Consider the following 18,907-nt stretch of genomic DNA (forward strand, 5'->3'; position numbering starts at 1 on the left):
TGGCCCACACTTGAAAGCGATTGGCACTTCAGACACGTCTTGGGCAGTACAGTTTGCAATGCAATTTTGCGCCGGCAATTCCTCACTCCAAGACGGATCAATGAGCACTCTCGGATACGCTGCTTCAGTTCTCTTGGATCCGTTGCGAACAGCGTGCTCTGCAGCAACTTGCTGCCAGCAAGCATAACGGACCTGAGGCCACCCGCAGGGCACGACATGCTTCGCAAATCGAATCGCTTCGTGACGAAGCCGAACGAAGTGCTTTGCACCTTGATCGATGCTGTGATCGGTGTGCGCGCCGATTCAGTAAAGTCTCGTCACGAAAATGGCCGCTACGTGCTACCCACGCATTACTTCCGCCGGTTTTCAAGTGTACATGTAGCTACACTAGCTCAATTGAGACGGATTCCTGCCCTGCGACAATGGCCGTTCGCTTTATTAGTCGCTGGCACCACATCCTCGGGATCGGCTGGTGGAAACCCGGGGCGTGTTGCTAGAAAAGCTGCTCTCGGTGCGCACGCTGCTTCAAGGTGTGTCAGCCCTATCATACCGTAACAGCGGGGCCCGAGAAGCGATTTGCTACAGCGAGTCGACTCGCACGGACACAGTGGCTGCGAGCAGCCCAGGTCGTTGGACTCGTGCGTGAGCATTGCTCCACAACGTGGAGGCGACTGATGCGTGGCGTGCTTGGCGTGGACAATCCGATGCAACGTGGAGCTCCCCCGGACTCGAAAGAAACCTCGGCGCCGGCGCTTGCGGTTGTCTGGCAGAAGTTCGCTGTGTGTTCACACGAACCACCGCAACCACGTTCCAATAGCAGTGCACGCAGCCTTATGCCGAGATCGTTTTGCTCCATTGCAGCGCAGTACGAATTGCAGGAGCATGAGATACGCTGAGCAACGCGAGACTTGGCTCCGTCCACCATTGCACCGTTTCATGTGCCATTTCGTCGATTGTCCACCACCATCTGGCTTTGCGCTGTGTGGCTTTTACCTCACCGACTCTCTCGGCCTCGCTCACTCCCTCCTCCGTTCATTCCTCGCTCGCACAGACTTCCGCTCTGACCAAGGCGCTCGCATAAGCTCTCACTCCGCTTGCCCGGAGTATTAACCAGCCCCCTCTTCCTCTCCGGACTCGGTCGGAAGGGTCGGAAGGTAGACACCTCACACACAGGTAGCTGCTAACACACAGACGGACATGGGCGCCAGAAGACTTGGCGCATTGCTGCTGCTGGCGCTATGCGCGCTGGCACTCGTTACGGGGCAGACCACTACCAACTCCACGACGACCACAGGCACCACCACGGCGGCCGATTCGTCCTCTGGCGCCACCGACTCGTCATCGGCCACCGAGACGACCTCGTCGGCCACTACGGCACCGGCTCCCACGACGACCACGCCGGCCACCACGACCAAGACGCCCGCTACGACTACCAAGACGCCCACTGCGACGACCGAGGCGCCGACGGCTACCACTGCTACGCCGGCCACCACGACGAAGACGCCAGCTACGACGACTGCGGCTCCTGCTGCGACGACGGCGGCCCCCGCTGCCACCACTGCGGCCCCTTCAGCTACGGTTGCGGCGGTGACTTCATCGTCCGCTTCGAGTGACACCACGACGTCTGCCGCGCTGGACTCGTCGGCGACTACGTCCGTGTACGGCACGTCGGCGCCGTCGAGCTCCGGCAGCTCCATGAGCGCCAACACGGAGGACTCCTCGTCCTCGTCGACGTCGGGCTGGATCGTGCCCGTCGTGGTGGCCGCGGTTGTGGTGCTCGCGCTGCTCGTGATCACCTTCTACGTTCGCACGCGCAAGCGCGACGACCAGGACGACCTGGACCGACAGAGCGACATCTTCTTCGAGGCCCCGCGCTCGAACACGAACAACTACCCCAACGCCGCCGGAGCGGGCGGCAACAACGGCTTGGTCGGAGGCGTGACGGCGGAGGAGCGTGCCCAGAAGGAGGTCGTGATGGCCATGCGCAAGGAGTCGGCCGTGCAGGCCGCACCGGCAGCTGTACCGCCCCCGTCGTCTAAGATGCGCAGTGACTCGGTGACAGGCGCAGCGCCGCAGACGCGCAACCGCCAGGACTCGGTGCCCATTCTGGCCGAGCCGCGCTTCACGCTACAGCAGCAGGTGGACCTGGAGCAGTCCCAGCACTCGATGCGCGTGGCGGGCGTGCCGCGCTCTCCGCAGGCGATGACGAGCCCGGTCGGTCAGTCGTACGAGCCGGGCACCTCGTTTGAGCCCGGTCAGTCGTACGATCCGTCGTACCCGATGCCGGGTGCGTCCGTGCCGGGCGTGACACTCTAGAAGGCGTGTGCTAGCAGACTACTTTTGGGGGAGGAGGCGGTGCGGCGGCGGTAGATGGCGGGGCGGCGCCGGCGTGCCTTGTACATTCCTTTTTTGCTCGTAGACGCGTGGCGGTCGCGCCGCGCTGCTCCCTCGTTAGCTTTTAATGAACCAGACCAAACTGAGCGACTAGTTGTTGAGAAGCCTGTGGCGAAAAAGATTGAGTCCTTGCCGGCACAGATGAGCAAAGCTACTGGATCTGAGGAAGAGCATCAAACTCGCCTCAAAGCATCAAGTCCCCTCGAGAACGCTCTTTGTCGCTACTTTTGCGGGTGCGATGCAAATCATTGTGCGGCGAGGTTTGCTGGCACGAAAGAGACTCGCAGGAGAAGAGGTCAAACGTTCCATGCAGGCTGCAGCAGCGAGAACAGATACGTACCGAGTCGTAAAAACTGAATTGATAATAGTAGTGCAGTTGGGACCCACGAACTCGGTCTAGCAGTAAATTGCAGAGTACTATTGCGGTCTACCGTTTTCGCGCCATGGTTTTGGAAGAAAGACTGCTGGGCCTTATCCAAAGGAGTGATCGTACTGTACGACCGCTTTCGAGCAATACACGACTCATACGTTGCTCTCATTTGTCTGCGTCGTCGAGAAGAGAGTGCAAAGGCAGCACCATGGCAAATACGAGCAATCGATTCCGTGCACCCTTCATCAGCTTTAACTCACGAACCTACACACTCCCTTTCTTGTCACTAGTGCTTTACGTCATCGCCGCGCGCTGCTTCTCGAGCCATTCGTTCGTCGAGTGTCGGGTCCACGCGCATAAGAGCTTCCCAAAGCTCTAGCTTCTGCACCCGTCGATCTGCTATGAACTATCAACACAGAAGCGTATGTTAGGCGGGATATTCAAGTTAGAACGATGAGGAGAGCAACGTACCCGTTCAATACCTCGCAGGGAGGAATACTGAAATGTCATCCGGTCGTGTACAATCCGTTCTGTCTCGCGTTTCTTTTGCAGGATTTGTTCCTGGAGGTTGAGGAGCTGCTGCTTGTACAGTGAAGTGGAAGCCACCGTTGGCAGCTTAAGTGCATCCAAACTGTAAGCTGATGCTCCCAGCTGTGGTGAGATCGGAGGAGGAGGCGGTGGTTGCTGCTTGCTATGACAAGAAGCATATTTGGCTTCACTCGGAGGTACTTCGTTCTCCCGGCTAAAGCTACATGAAAACGTTGGAGTAGGTGTTGGCGACACGAACAAGTTGTGCATACCATCAGGGACCAAGTCTGTTTGGATAGCAGCATGGTTTCCTGTAAACTGAGTGCTTGCGTCCTTCATCTTCACGCGGATGCCTTCGTCGAGCTGGTAAGCTCTTACTATTTCCACGTGTTGTTGTTTAGCAGTTGTCGCTTCTTCGCCAATTTGTTCATTTTGCTGGAAAGGCATACGTTGTGATGTTACTGCTGGTATGGGAGAGATACCTGTATCCAAGGATAGTCGGTCTTTCAATTTATCGATAGAGCTGCTCAAACTGTAGTGAGCTGCTGGTGTAGGCTCGTGTCGTAGTGCAACAGTCAAGTCTGACAATCGTTCTGACTCTGCTACACAGGGTGAATTGTTTTCAGCGCTCGTTCGCGGTTCTACAACACTTGAGGCCACAAGTACAGGTTCAGCAGCACCATGGTCGAGCTCATGCTCATCATGTTCACCTTCACGAAAGCTGTCGGATTCGAGAAAAGTGCTTTGTTCCCCGTTGTCATTGTTACTATCACCTCGACTCGACGTTGGAGGGCTTTTAAGTTCTCGAGCTGGGTCATTTATCGTTAATTCAGATGGCTCTACCTCGAGCTGCATTTGCCTCTTGTCCTCATCGTCAGAGAAATCCATAGAGTAATCAAAGTTCTTTTCGGCACTCACCGTCGGTTGAATTGCCACTGTGCTTGAATTGTGTGCAGGAGCATGGGTCATTACTGTCGAATCTTCTTCAAATGCATCCTCGTCGTAAACCTCGCTTTCAGAAGCAATTGATTGTTGCGGCCTCACTGAGGTAAACGCATACGTCTGTCTGGTTTCAATCTGCTGGCTCGGGCTCTGGAGCGATTCGTCGTAATCTCCAGCACTATCGTTATGGTGATCTTGAAAATCTGTTTTTTGCAGTGTCGGCCGAGGAGTTTCCATTGTTAATGTTCGTGTTCGTTCATCCGATCCCTCACTGTGAAAGGATTCAATGCTATCTCCCGCCTGACTTTCGCCGCTGCTGCGATCGTCAAATTGAACCGCCATCACTGAAAGTGAGGTTGCGACCACACTGCTTGAGCTGTAAGGAGGGAGGTGCTCACTGTTTTGGCTTCCATCTTCGTTGTCGTTCTGAAGAATAACAGCCTCCTGTCTTTCATTAGCCTGCGTGGCGATAATTTGCTGCTTAGAGATTTGAGGCGGGTCGCTATCTCCGATGTCTTCTTTCTCATCACCAGACGAAGACTCCATGGAGAACTCATCATCATCATCATCGTCCAGGTCCAAACCAACCCGTAGACTGCGAGGTTTCATATTAGGCTTACTGAGAGCACACAAATGGACGAGAATTCAACTCACCTGGCTGGTGCTTTCGAACCGTTGGATTTCCCGGTTGTTGCGCTGGAGTACTTGGACAAGAAGTTTTTTGCCCTGTCCAGTGCACTTGACGAAGCTGCAGTCTTCGGCTCGATCGCGCTTTTGGTTGCCCTTTTGAAGCTCGATTCTGTCCGCTGCTTCCGCTCACGGTCACTTCCTCGCTCACTGTCATTGTCACTGCTGATGCCGCTCATGTTACTGAGACTGCCGCTGACATCGCTGATATTTTCATCACTATCGCTGCTGCGACGCTGGCTTCTTGTAAATCTGTCGGCACTAGTTGGAGCTGCAGGAAGTGCGATCTCGAAATCGTACGGATCGTCACCCATCGACACAGGAAATCTACCGCAGTGGGCAAGTAGCGTCGGTTCAAAGCTCTGGGAGTTTCGGCCTCGGCGGCAACATATTATAGTTTTATAGACACCCTGTTTCGGTTGCAGTTTGTGCACGCTCATATAAATAATATAATTATGAACTTGGTTTTTGCTGTATCATGCCTGAAAGCATTGCTACGGGAATAACCAGAGCGCTGCACACACTTCACGTCAACTTCACTATCCATACATGTATACATCGTCTTTTCATCGAATCGAAGTGACGCATATCAAACGTCTTGCTGCAGCCCTCACGACTCTGTCATGCTTAAAACAAATACGGCAGCACCGCTTCGGCAGTACACGACGAAATGATCATCGCCTGCTGTTGATCGCGCTTACGCACCCCGACCTGCCAAACTTCGCCATGACTTCATTTCCCCCGTCATGACCACTGCTGCCGCTGGCGTGCGCGTTTAGCTCGTAACCGCTGATGATAGCAACGCACATTTGTCGAGTGCCCTCGTGCTGTTCTCGCGCGGTGGTCGGCAGGAAAGTTGAAGTCCTTGAGTCCTTAAGCACTTCAACCGCCACTTTGAACCGCTCGTGGCATGCGAGGATCATGAAGAAAAACGAATCGAGCATTTTCATTTGAGAGACCATACATGAAGAATTCTAGCCGTCCACGGCACGACCGATCGGTGGAAAGACCTCTCCGGGTCTGCTGCCTGTGAGCCCGGTGCCACCGCTCGCGAGTTTGTCCTCTAGAGCCTTTACTGCCCGGCGCAGCTCTTCAACTTCCGTTCGCTGTCGGGCAATCAGTACGTCGGGATCCCCGCCGGCTGCTTCCAATGCTGCAGTCAAAGACATGCTACCGCTGGACTTCTCCTGGTTCATCGTTGAGACGCCCAGACCAGCAGTAGTCAATGTGGCGCGCTCCATTTGAAGGTTGTTCTTGGCAGCGGTGAGAGCACTACGAAGGTCGTTAATCTCTCGGATGAGAAGCATGTTGTCGGAAGTGGCTCGTAAGTTTTCGCGCTGGTGATCCTGTGCGTCGGCCGCGTACTTACGTTTGAGAACGTGCACAGACTTCTCTAGGTACTGCTTCTGTCGGGCATACTCGAGTTGAATCTCAGCTTCCACGTCTCCTGCAGGGCCTGCACTGGTTGAGCCAAACCCACCAGGCCCATCGTCGGTCGTTACATATTTGTTGTAGAGCTGCGCCACCTGAAGGGCAAGTTCCTTGGGAGATTGCAGATGTCGAACACACTCGTGCAAGTCGCAGCGGAAACGTCTCATTGACGTCTGTTGGTCGCTTAGCACCTGGCGGTGCCCCGCAATGGCTTTCTGCAGCGCATTAATACGCTGGCGCTGCTCCCCGATAAGCACGTCCAGCTGCGCGTTACTCTTGTGAAAAAGCTCTAGTTCTTGGTCCATCTCTTTGATCTGAGCTTTCATGTCGGCAATTTCATTTTCGCGCGGCTCGATTGCGCGCTTCAGTTCCTTGATCTTGTAGTCCAACACAAACTTGAATTTCTCCAGCTCTTGATTCTTCTTCTTGAGATCGTAAATTCGTTTTTCCTTCTCTCCAATGGTCTCATCACGTGCGCGAATCTCTCGTTTGAGTGCTTGGATCTCCTTCTCGAGTTGTTTGATGGCTTCAATCAGTTCCTTCTCCTTCTCTAGTAGTAGTTTGATCTGGTCCCGTTGATCTTCAATATCCTTCTGCAGTGCAGAGAACTTTTTCTTCATGATACCATTCTCTCCCTTAAACCTCAGTGTGGCCTCCCGCTCAGCCTGCAGCTTATCTTCGTATTTCTTCTTGAGTGCCTCGATCTCTTCGTCCACGTCTGCTTCGACCTGTGATACCGTCTCACGGTACTCTCGACCCAACTCCTCCTTTTCCTCTTCCATCTGCATTCGTAGCTGACGGTCCTCGTTCAGTCGTTGCTCGAAGTCTTCTGTCACATCAGCCACATATTTATCGTGTGTGGTCACGAGACGCTGCTGCTCACTTTTCCAGTGCAGACATTGTGCCTCACGCTGTGTGAGGACCTCCTGGTACCGTTCGACTTCTTTCATGATTTTTTGTTGGTATGCCGCCTCAGTCTCTTGCATCTGCTGCAAATGGTGTTCTTCTAGCTGCTTAATTTTCTCTTCATACTCCATTTCGATATCGTTCTTGTCTTCTCGCAGCAGTTCGTATTTGTTCTTCTCCAGCTCGATTTCGTGGGTAAACTTCTCTGTCAGGTCTTTCAGATTCTCATTATATGTCATGTCCTTGAGCCGCAGCTGGTACTCATTGTGTAGCATGAGCTCGTCCACCTTGTTCTTGAGCTCGAGCATCAACGTATTCTTCTCCTCCAGATCCGACTTGGTCACCAGAATCTCTTCGGAAAATGAAGCCATGCTACCTCCATGCCCCCCAAGACCTTCATGGTGATAAGAGGAACCACCAGCAAAACCACCACTGATCGCAGCCGACCCTACTGATGCAACTGATAGTGAGATATCGCCTTCCTTGCCAGTAGATCGGGTAGGGCGTCCTTCCTTATCCCTAACTTCGAAGATGCACACCGCGCCATCCTCACCTGCGGCAAAGAGAAACTGATCGTCGAAGGACACCCGCAGACGTGTTACAGGGCCACTTAAGCACTGAAACTCCGTCGACTCGCCCGTTAGTGGGAATTTGAACGCTCGTATTGCACCTGGGCGTTCTGGCTCAGCTCCAGCGCCAAACAGAAGGCGTTGTGAGCCTGACAGCACCAGTTGACCCAGTGTAGCATCGCACAGAAATTCCTTTGTGAGCTGGGACGACGGCACTTCAATCTCCTTAAGTAAGCGATCGCCTCCGACAGCATAGATTGCAGTACCTTCACGGTTGCAAAGTGCTGAGTAGTAGGACACACCTTTTTGCACGAACTCAGCCTCACGTTTTGCTTCATCAAGGTCCCAGTGGTATATGGCGCCGTCAAGCCCCGCCGAGACAATACTGGAATCGTCCGCGTTCCAAAACAGACTTCGCACCTTGCCATTATGACCTCGCAGCGTGGCAACCAACTCCCCCGTGAAGAGCGAGAATACTTGAATGGTGTTACCGTTGACTGCCGCAAAGAGATGCCCCCCTGTGCTGAATTGGCACTCACGACAAGCTTTCACCGGTAGCTCCTTAAAAGAGCGAATATCATCCATAAGGATGTTGAGCAAACGCAGCTTGTCCGCAAAACCAACCAGCAGGTGCAACCCGGAAGGGTGGCAGGCTACACTGAAAGCCTCCTCGTTGAAACGTTTGGCCACCTCGCAGGTGCGCTCGATGTAGTTCCAGACGCGTACCGTCCGGTCCAAGCCGCAGGTCACCAACAGTGGCTTGCGTACACAAACATCCATACCAGTCACGTGCAGGAAACCACCACCACTTCCTCCATTAGCCGGTCCGGGTGGACCATTGTTGCTGTTGGGATCGCTTGGCTGGTGAAAACTTGTGATAACGTACTCAACATCTTCGTTTTGAGCCAGCGCAGCATCCGCCATAGTTACACCAGGGGCACTTCCGACGGCAGTGCCAGTGGTAGCGATTGCTGCAGACTCATCTACGACAGGAACGGTTGCTGGTGTACCAGAATGCACCCCTGACGTGTGAACTTGGTACGGAAACGTGAGCAGCTGGGCGTTGGAGGTGGTGACAACAATGACATCTTCGTTGGGGCTCACGGCAATCGTTGCAACGTAGCCTGAACCAGTATCAACCCGAACAAGCCGATGCAAAGTCAATATATCGGCTGCATCTTCCAGAAAATGGTCGTCTTGTGTTGGCGAATGATTGGTTTCCTCGCTGACAAAAGATGTCGAGTTGGGCGTTGCTGCGTCGGTATGATCTCCAGTGTCGTTCAAAATTACGCCAAACATGGCAACTATGTTATCGCTAAGTCCACAGAGCAGTCCCTTGGTGGTCGCAGTCAAACTGTGCACGGCTTTTCCTGGCCCAGGTGACGCACTGAGGCGCGTGACAAACTCACCTCCGTGGAACAGCATGAGATCTCCTGCAGCAGAGCCTGCGACTAAGTAGTCATCACGCTGTTTCAGCCACGCATGGGCTAGGAAGACGTGCGTTTCCATTCGAGGACTGGGCAATGGCCGGAAAGATGTTTCTAGCACCCGGAAGAACCGAACAAGCCCTGCACCTGTGACGCACACCAATCCAGAGTCGACGTCGCTGAATGAGCACGCGGAAACTTGCGGTGGGGCGGCCGAGGCTGCTGCAGCACCAGAGTTGTTTGCACCAGACGCCACCAGGTTGGCATCTGACGGCGATGAGCCCAGGTGCGCCATGCTGCCGCTGATCGTGTGCAGTGTTGACTGCCCTGCAAGTGCCAGCATTGCTGAGCTTGGAGAGGCGTGGGGTGCCATGACATGGAGTGGAGACTTGACACTGGCCACCGGTTTACCTTTGGACCAGTTCCAGCACGTCAGCATCCAGTCAGGGGCCCCTCCTTGTGTGAGCAGCAGTTGGTTATCGGCGCTGAAGGCCATACTGACGTAACTCCGGGCCTGCGCATCGGCCGAGCTAAGCACCTTACGCTTCTTGAGGGTCTTGAGGTCGAAAATACTCACAAGAGCTCGCTCGCTGCGCTCGGCAACGGCCAAAAAGCGGCGACTAGGAGCCAGGGCCGTGGAGGTGACGCCCTCAGAGGCCTCGGTGCCGGCTATAAACTTCTGGCGCTTGTCGTCGAGTGAGCACACTACTACGTGGTGGCCTGCAGGGTACGCCACGGTCTGATCGTCGACGAAAGCCACGTTGGAGTGGACATCCGTCTTGAGGCCGAATATGTGGCTGTAGCGCAGGAGCAAGAAGGGAGTGAGTGAAAGTGGCGTCACGCTCGACGAGAGCGGCGTACCGCGGTATGAGATTCACCGTCGTCATGGCAGTCTCAGACTGCACAGCGTGTACTCTTTCGCTCGAAGCCCGTCGCTTGAGCAGGAAGGCGTTGCGCACGAAGGGGTGGCCAAGATCACGGCTACAGTCGTCTGGTGGTTTCACATCAGCAGCGGCTCTACGGTGACTGGCGCGTTCGCCACCGGAGACGTCCGAGGGCTCTCGCTAGAGAGCATGGTTTTTCGGAGTCTGTAACATGCAACTTTACAGCACGTTGAAGCAGAGTGCTGCAGCGAAATTCGACGAAAGAAGACACGAGCTTTGATCCGGGGGAGGGGACACTGCAAGTTGCAGCCATGAAGATTTGTGACCATGAAGTTCTTGGGGGGCAAATCGGGCATGCCATCTCAGCATGCCCGAGTTGCCCCCTATGAGACTCAGACCCCCCCCCCCCCTCTCTCTCTGCGTTTTTGCCGATCCTAGACGGGAGGCGACAGCTGCAGCGGAAAACACCACCAAGTGATGATCCAACAGGTCTCTGCGCTCTTCCAAATCTGCGCGGCCATCTCGAGTCTGGATCGAAGTATCAAGCGATGTGGAGTCACCAGTCGAGCGGACGACGCTGAGCCGCCATTGGCCTGCGCACGTTGCAGCTCGAGCCGAAGCCACCAATCTGAGATAACGCATCGAAAGATGGCTGGGTGCCGCCTTGTCTCGGCGACAGCAGCAATCGCGCTCTCGATCCTGCGGAAGATCTCTCGATTTGGAGACGCAAGCAGGTGATGGCGCACCGAGAGCGGAGCGCGAGCGCAGCTGCGGCGGCGCGGTTGATCATCAGCTTGATGGCCAGGGCGGTGGTGCTACCTCCGGACCCACGGCTTGATACCTTGGCTCCCGAAGGAAAAATCAGGGAGGAAGGAAAGAAGGAAGGAAGGAAGGGGTACAGTGTGTAGTGGCAAATATGGTATCGGGGTTGTATTTCCATAGTACTAGTGCTAATAAATATTGAGCCACGACGATCGCTGCGCGGTGGCTCACAGCAACTTAGGGTTGAAGATGGCGAGCCTCCGTCGCACGAGATCGAAGACACCATTGCGGCGGAAGAGGCAGCAGATCTCGAAGCGGGTCTTGGCGAGCAGAAGGCGCTCCTGCTTGAGTGCAGTCGACTGGATCTGCAGCTGCTGGAACTGCTGCTCGTGGCTCACGCGCGCGTCGCTCAACACCTTGAGCAGCTTCTGCTCCTCTTGGCGCTCCTCGGTCATCTCGGCCAGTGCGGCCGCCACGTCGCTCACGGTGTTCACGTTGCCGGCCTCGAGCTCGCGCACGAACTCGTCGATGTCCTCGATGCGGTCGTGGCAGTCGTCGATGTCGTCGCTGTAGGACTCGACCTCCTCCTGCTCGTCCTCGAGCGCGAGCTCCAGGTCGCCCATCTCCATCTCGACCTTGCGCAGGCGCGCCACCGTGGCCTTGAGCACCTGCACCAACGCGTAGTTGGTCACCTTCACGAGGCGACGCGACGTCTGCTTGTCCATGGCCACCTTCATCTGCATGATCGTCTGTTGCGTCTGTTGTCTCGACTTGCTAAGCGCGCGGGGAATCCGGAAGTGAAGATTGCCCGAGCTGCGGCGGCACAGACCAGCCAGTCGCTCCTTTGCACTCTCGGGTGAATGAACCCGGCCGGATTATGCGGAAGCGAGCGGTTACGAATCGGGCGCAAAACCATGCGCAGAAACGAAGCCGATTGGTCATAATACTGCAGCCACATCGGGCATCGGCTCAGCACTCGAGACATGGCAAGCGGGTCGCGGTCGAAGCTCCACCACGATGGGCCCCTGCGCTCTGCTATCCGTGCCGTCAAGGCTGAGAAACCCCGCTCGCCGCTGTAGCGGCGGCGGCGATCTGTTCTTGCGGACAGTGCTGCAGTCTTGCTGCATCTGATCTGGCCATTGGTACAATCATTGTAGGCGTTGCAGTCGTTTCCCCGACAAGAAGGCAGAACAGGCAGAAGGCAGCAGCCACCAGCGTTGCGGCGGGTGCCAGCATCTGCCCGATCGACGCTCACGAGTTCGTGATGGCGCCGCATGGGCGCCCGCATGGTGGTCTACGCCACGAGACGCCGGCAGCCGAGGCAATCGCCGGATGGGGGGGGGGGGGGGGGGTCTGGTTTGCTGGTCCCGCAGGCCGCGCGCTTGATCTCGCCGACGCAGCACAGCAGGGAACGCTAGCTCTGGCCGGCCATCCCGATGGCCGAGCGCACCATGTGAGTGACCGCTCGCCTCCACGGCTGGCAGTCCACCAGAAACGAGGCAATTTCGCCATATTGGACATTGGACACGCACGTCACCGAAAGGCGCTCGTCGGCATTGGCGGCGCTCGAGGAAGAGGTCAGCTCAGCATTGTCCCGTCGAAAGGGACTGGCAGCGATCTTCAGGATCGGCACCGCCGCGGTTGGCGGTGTCTAGAGAGTCGAGACGAGAAGGTGGTGAATCGCCACTGGTGATTGAAGGCGAGGCCGACAGAGGCGTCTGTATCCATTCAGACCAGGGCAAGCATGCAGTGTACATGTAGCGAGTCGCATGTTGCATCCGTTGCCAGCGCAACGCTGTGTCGTGCATTGAGCACACTCGTCCTACTGTAGGGTACTTTACGGGGTTGTAATGCTGTGTGACTGCTCGGGTCACGTCGGTCAGCTTTGGTCACTTTCGAGATGCTCTAAGGCTCGGCGCGCTTTTGTGGATTGCAGGCGCTGGCAGAAACAGCCCCCACTATCTACAGTCCGTGCATTGCATGCAGCGCTGCCGGTGCTCGTACGATGCCATGAAAAGCACTTCGGTGCGCTTGCGCTACATTGTACATTTACATTGCCAGACAAGGAGCGCGAGGCTGCGATCGAAAAGTTGTTGAAGCGACTTCGACGGGGCGGAAGATCAAGCTTGCCATGGAAATGCGTTGCCTGAAAGCAGCAGGGTCGCGATCGTGTGGCTCGAATCGACGAGCTTGACGGTGTCAACGGAGACCGAAACAGGCTTTGCCGGTTGTGCCATCGCTGCAGCCACCTTGGCGCGCTTGAAGCAGACGCTATCCCGGGGCAAGGCGATCGCTTGGCCTCGCCAGCGTTGCGTTATCTAAAAAAGCAGACGGTTGGCAAACACGCGGACAAGAACGCCGGAAGCCATCTCGGGAAAGCTCTTACCGGAGATCTTGAGATTGGCCTTCCCGCTCGGCTTGCCAGCGCCAGCACAGCTGCAGCGGGGCTCCGGGCGCTTTCAACACCGTTCTCGGCGGCAGCTCGGCAGTGCCGAGTTGGCCTCAAGGCGTCTTTGCGAGCAGCGTCATCGCCGCTGCTGTGCACGTGACTACAGTTGCAGTCACACAATCGTTTAACCTCTCTGCGGCAGAGTCTGCCTGCCAGAGCCGCGGCGACTCGTAACCCGTGGATGAGTGCGTCGACCACCGCAGTATGCACTTGCATGCCGGCCGCTCTCTTTGCACATCAAATCGTACGTGTTGTTCCTGTCGGTACATGAACAAGCAGGGCGCAAACTGCGGAACAATCGCCTACCGCCAGCCACCGACTTAGCAAAGAGCTGCAGCAGCGACTCGGCACCACCCAGGGCATCGGTCGCCGGTGGCACTTGGGAGGTTCCGTCGTCCGCGCAGCAGTAAGGCGGCAACAACATGGTGGTTAATGAGGCACTCATAGAAACAGGCTTTGCAGCTCCCCCCTCCTCCATCGCGATGGAGCTTTCAGCAGTCCGTCATGAGGCTCTAATACATAGCGAGACTGGCATAAGTTCTGAGAGCGGCCCGCCAGGCATAGCTGAAGCTCATGCCCAGATGCTGTTGCGGTGTGTTGACCATCCTCCCCGCGGCACCGAAAATCGTTTGACGGGTGCAGCAGACGCACAACTTTCGTAAGGAATATCTCGTCTTCAGGTGGGGGCCCCACCGTGAAGCAAAGGTGCCACTCGCGTATGTCGCGGTGTAAGGGCTCGGATCGAGAGGCTTCACCAACGGGGCAGCACGTGGTGGCAGTAGCATACTGTACCAAAACTAGGGTACAAATTAGTACAGAAACGGCAGGTTGACATTGCTTCTGGACAACAATGGCAGTGACACCTCGGGTGCTGACGTTCAAGGGCCACCGCGAGTCGGTGAACACGCTTCTTTGCGAGGAGGACGTGCACCCGAATGTGCTCGCGTCTGGCAGCGACGACGGCACGTGCCGTTTGTGGGACGTGCGCACCACGCGAGTGACTAAATGCCTGAACGTCAAGAAGGCGCTGGGTACCACCGACGAAGACGAGAGCGCGGTGAACTCGCTAGCGTTCGGCAGGGCCACTGCAGGCGCAGAGAGCGCTTACATCTATGCGGCAGCGGGCACCAAGGTGCTGACTTTCGACGTGCGACAGCCTGCACTGATCGTGGACTGCGCGGACCGAGAAGTGTTCCAGCAGAACGAGGACGAGATCAACGTGTTGTCGCGGCACGCGGGTAAGAACGGCAAGTACTTGTCGGCACCGGACGACACAGGAGATATTTGCGTGTACGACTTGGAAAACCACCGCCTATTCAAGACCCTGCGCGGCCAGCACTCTAACATTTGCAGCGTTGCTCCGTTCCGCCCTAATGCTCCGTGGGATCTCGTCTCTGGTGGTATGGACGGCCTGCTCCTCTTCTGGGACTTCTCCCGGGGTCGCGTAAAGTTTAGTATTGATCTTAACACTGGCGTGAATGGATTGGGTGCGGCTGCTGAAAGAGAAGGATCCGGTGTCCAGCAAATGTTCAATCCGCCGCTGGTGCACTCGCTAGCATTTGCACCAAATGGCAAGTCGTTTGCGGCTGGTCTGGGAGATGCCAGCATTGCAGTCATTGACTTTGGTTCCAAGCAGGTCGTGCGTCGACTAAAGCGCCATGGTGCGATGGTTTCTCAGGCCCACTTCCCTGCGTTCGGCCCCCAGGACAGGCTTGTGTCCACTGCCAACGACGCCAAGGTGTGTGTGTGGGATTACCAGGCAGCACTCTGCCTCGACGCGCCCAGCGACGACGACGACGACGACGACCCTACGGTGCCGAATCCGTTCCTCGTGACAGAGTTTGCTCTGAACGACAGCCCCAACGCTATCACCACGACCCAGCAAAATCTGATCGTCGTGGCGGACTTGTCCAAGGAGATTTCAGCGTATTCGGTGGTGTGAGCGATAGTGTGGCCGACCTGTCGGGACGGTAAGCCCCCACTTGAAAATCAACTATCCAGCAGAACATGGGCGACCAGCACCTCGGGCGTGAGCGCTGCTGGCGCTATGGTGGCGTTTTTAGTATAAAAACAATAGATTCGAGTCGGGTACAGTAGTCATAGTCATCAATCGACTAACAATCGCCCTTAGTGAAGTTCAGCCGCACTGACGCCCATTCATTCGCACCCGTCGGCAGAACATCACTAATGAACTCCAGGAGGGCGTCCACATCCTGGTGGCTCTAATTCTCGACACCTGCGACCCTCCCGCGACTTGTCATGATGCTTGTGGTAGGTGATAACAGCTCAAAGGCTAGAATACGTCCGTCTACACGCCTCCAAGTTGAGAATTCCCAGCTCCTGCTCGCTCCGCTGCTGTCGCCCGGCCTCTGTGTCCACCTCCGCATCCGTGGTGGGCAGTCTAGAGTCTTGAGCTTGATGCGGGACAGACCTTGATGCGGTGCGGGAATCGCTCCATTTAATTCGTACTTCTCCGTTAGGAGCAGTGATCCCACACAAAGTCAATCGAGAACGACGGGATCGTCGAGTACCGGTACCAGAGTTGCGCCGGCGGGTTGTCTGCGTTCAAGTTCGGAAATACAGTGCCTACGACGACATACTTCGCGACAGGCCTTCCGTCACGGCGATGCGCTGATTGTGGATTCGCAGATGCCAGTGTAATAATTCGAGTGCACGTTGTGAGCCGTGCGGTAAATTGATTGCCAGTGTTTTGATAGGGTTCCATCCCGATTTTTGTGTGATATGTCGACGGCCGGCAGCCAGCTCAATGAGAGCAGCTAGCGCGCTTCACCTAGTATGTGTACAAGTTGACATACTGCCGCGTTGTGCAACTCGTGTAAATCGATAGGCTGCCGCTTTGTGTCCTGGTAAATCGGCAGTCTGCCAAGTTGAGCTACATGTATCTTTTTATAAATCGCGACGGCCCTGGCTTCCGCATCGATGGTACTGAAGTTTAAATATTGCGGTGCTTAAGCCCCCTTTTGAATTTGGTGCTCGGTTCTGATTTTGCGGTGCTGTAGTCCCATTCCTTGGTGCCCACGACCGCCTCTCGTAAATGAGTGTAAACAAGTTTGAAATTGCATGATACTTGCTCCCTGAGGAGATGGTTATGGTGTCACAGCAGTGTTGCCTTTTTGGTCCCTAGCCACCTGTATTAAATGCAGCCTGCAATGAGGAGGCAGTATTTCGCTGGTTCGTTCTCCGCAAATGACACAATCTGCAGTCTAGATGCGAGTTACCGGTATCCACGTTTTCTGATGATAGACACTCTACTAAAAGGGTTAATCATCAGTTTACAATCTATCTGCAACTGGTTCGAGGCCAGACGCTGACGTGATACGCTTGCGACGGTAGGCTTGGTTGCTCCGCAGACTTCGTCTACTTTTTTTTCTTTGACTTCAAGTAGTTGAAGTATTTGATGTAGTCCGCGTACGCCTGGGTTAGCTGGAACTCAAGCACCCCCCTTCCGGTACGCTCCACTTCCCTCATGGCGGCGGCAATGCCCAATTCTTCAGCGTAGTCGTCAGCGGTCTTACCAGCCCTTTTCATTAGCTTGAAGTTCAGTTTTTCAAGTATAGTCGGAGGGCCACCTCTCTCTTCGGAATCATCATCTTCGTAGGTCGTGGGGTGGGTCCTCAGAAGCCGCTGGCCCGGGCCTTCCGGCAAAGTCGCTTGGGAGATCTTGGCTTGGTTGGAGTCCGTGGGCGTCGCGCTGGCAAGCAGGAAAGTAGCCGCGATCACCACGAAAATGTGAGATAGACGCATGCGTATGGTCGGGGGGAGTGGGGACTTGAGGGTTGGGCAGCAGATTTGAAAGTGAAAATGAAATGAGTTGATACCACTCACTGCCAACGTCCAACCCTGGGGTGGAGGCAGGAGGCTGCTCAGCACGGTGCTATCCTACGCAGCCTGGATCTTGAAAACCGTTGCTGCGTCGTCGTCGGCACGATGCGGTAGCATTCCTAGAGAGCATCCGGGATACTAACTCAGTTGAGTGAGTACCTACGGTCATCAAGATGGGATGGAGTCACAGCTAGCTTGACTATTATAATAAGGTATACAACTTATTGACAGGCCACAATGCTGTTGCGGCGACCTCACGGCAGATGATCATGTCTCGCATGCCACACTGCCATACGGTATCGAGAGGTAGTCAACCGGAGTGATTATTCCCATGTACGATTGTGGCTTGTAATATTTTTTAACCCTTTCACTCTATAAGGGTGCATTTTGGGCCCTTTAATGCCTTAGATCGACCTCGATCAGCAAATAAATCGAGGCCATGAACATGCGAAAGGAGCTAAAACGTCTCTTATATACTGGCTTTTCCGTACCTGCTAAAACGATCACTTCTGTGGCGGTGAATGCCTTGAAGGACGCCAAGATGACGCCGGCTGCGAACACTCTAATGCTGCTTGTGCGTTGGCTCTTTAGCTTCATCTGGATGTGAACTAACTGCCCCTGCACCGTGGCACGCTGCTGCACACCAGTGAGAAAAGTTGCTCCGCCTCGAGTAAGCTCGCCCGGTCAGTGCTGTGTTCCATACTAAAATCAAGATGTCGTCGGCTGTTCCTCTAAGTAAACTGTAGGACGGCCTTGTACGTACTTGTGAACACGAGCTACTACATCACGCGGCCATCGTGGCGAGCGGCTCGTTTCCTTTCCGTCTTCCACTACGCCGTTAGTTAAGAACAAGGCCGCAGGGTTCGCACATTCGGACCATATATATCACTAACATGCTGTTGTTTGGCCGATTCTGAATTTACTGTTACTGTAGTAACTGGTAAATTGCTCCGTGGATCCATAGTACGATTGAGTTACTGCCTGCATTTAGGGAAACACTAACTGCAGTTTTTAGACAAACGCTATGAACGATATGCTAGATTTATTACGGTATGTTCAACGCACAGCATGTCCAGGGTCCATGCTACACAATCTTCGTCGCCCTAAGCTGTTGTTTGCTGAAATGTGGAGGACTTTATCTTGGTTATAGCGTTTTGGATTCGTGACCAAGCCGACAAAGTGCTCAACGAGTGGTATGAGCAGACAGTAACTGATGCGAATTGCTGTTCAGCGTTCATCGGAGGACAGGGCGTAAATCTACTTGGGCGTATGTCACTTGGGCGTTGTCTGGGCAGATGCTGTGGAGGCTCGTGACGAAGGCCCCCGTGGAGAAGAAACGCTCCTGAAATGCGGGTTTTGTCCAACATATATGTATTGTACTCGTCACAAGTCGTTGGACCAAAATGTAGCCATCGGTTTTGAAGATTCACAGCCCTAAAACCTATAGCGACATTTAGATATAGGGTGCAAAGTTGGGTCTAGATTTCAAAAATGAGGTCAAAATCGGCTGGATTGCACCCGTTACTGCGCTACGGGTCGCTTTACAAACGCACTCCTGAGGCTTCAGAGTTGCGGGAAACGGGTTGCTCTTGAGGAGCACTTCTGATTGGAGGAGGGGGCAATACACATGGATTTACAGGTGAAAGTGCAAATGTAGTAAAAAAAACGTCCATAGATATTTTAACCAGGTGCTCAAATCATTTAAGCCAACATCG

At 55.0% G+C, this 18,907-nt stretch overlaps 6 protein-coding genes across 6 annotated transcripts; 2 read left to right on the forward strand and 4 right to left on the reverse strand.

Annotated features, from left to right (window-relative positions):
- Positions 1-1,197: 1,197 nt before the first annotated feature.
- On the forward strand, positions 1,198-2,316 carry KRP23_5299 (uncharacterized protein; the record flags this gene model as incomplete). The annotated part of the gene is made up of 1 exon (XM_067890349.1): positions 1,198-2,316. The coding sequence occupies one exon, from the start codon at positions 1,198-1,200 to the stop codon at positions 2,314-2,316; it is 1,119 nt and encodes a 372-aa protein (XP_067746905.1).
- A 734-nt stretch (positions 2,317-3,050) lies between these two features.
- On the reverse strand, positions 3,051-5,235 carry KRP23_5300 (uncharacterized protein; the record flags this gene model as incomplete). The annotated part of the gene is made up of 4 exons (XM_067890350.1): positions 3,051-3,170; positions 3,236-3,669; positions 4,633-4,829; positions 4,889-5,235. 4 exons carry the CDS (start codon positions 5,233-5,235, stop codon positions 3,051-3,053), a joined length of 1,098 nt encoding a protein of 365 aa, XP_067746906.1.
- Positions 5,236-5,895: 660 nt separating this feature from the next.
- On the reverse strand, positions 5,896-10,141 carry KRP23_5301 (Cilia- and flagella-associated protein 57; the record flags this gene model as incomplete). The annotated part of the gene is made up of 2 exons (XM_067890351.1): positions 5,896-10,051; positions 10,116-10,141. The coding sequence occupies 2 exons, from the start codon at positions 10,139-10,141 to the stop codon at positions 5,896-5,898; spliced, it is 4,182 nt and encodes a 1,393-aa protein (XP_067746907.1).
- A 986-nt stretch (positions 10,142-11,127) lies between these two features.
- KRP23_5302 (uncharacterized protein) lies at positions 11,128-11,643 on the reverse strand (the record flags this gene model as incomplete). Its single annotated transcript, XM_067890352.1, has 1 exon — positions 11,128-11,643. The coding sequence occupies one exon, from the start codon at positions 11,641-11,643 to the stop codon at positions 11,128-11,130; it is 516 nt and encodes a 171-aa protein (XP_067746908.1).
- Positions 11,644-14,199: 2,556 nt separating this feature from the next.
- Positions 14,200-15,291, forward strand: KRP23_5303 (WD repeat-containing protein 53-like protein; the record flags this gene model as incomplete). The annotated part of the gene is made up of 1 exon (XM_067890353.1): positions 14,200-15,291. The coding sequence occupies one exon, from the start codon at positions 14,200-14,202 to the stop codon at positions 15,289-15,291; it is 1,092 nt and encodes a 363-aa protein (XP_067746909.1).
- Positions 15,292-16,727: 1,436 nt separating this feature from the next.
- On the reverse strand, positions 16,728-17,114 carry KRP23_5304 (RxLR effector protein; the record flags this gene model as incomplete). The annotated part of the gene is made up of 1 exon (XM_067895868.1): positions 16,728-17,114. One exon carries the CDS (start codon positions 17,112-17,114, stop codon positions 16,728-16,730), a length of 387 nt encoding a protein of 128 aa, XP_067746910.1.
- Positions 17,115-18,907: the final 1,793 nt, after the last annotated feature.

This window comes from Phytophthora ramorum (genome assembly GCF_020800215.1).
Source record: "Phytophthora ramorum isolate Pr-102 chromosome Unknown Phyram_PR-102_s0004, whole genome shotgun sequence".
Lineage (NCBI taxonomy): Eukaryota > Oomycota > Peronosporomycetes > Peronosporales > Peronosporaceae > Phytophthora > Phytophthora ramorum.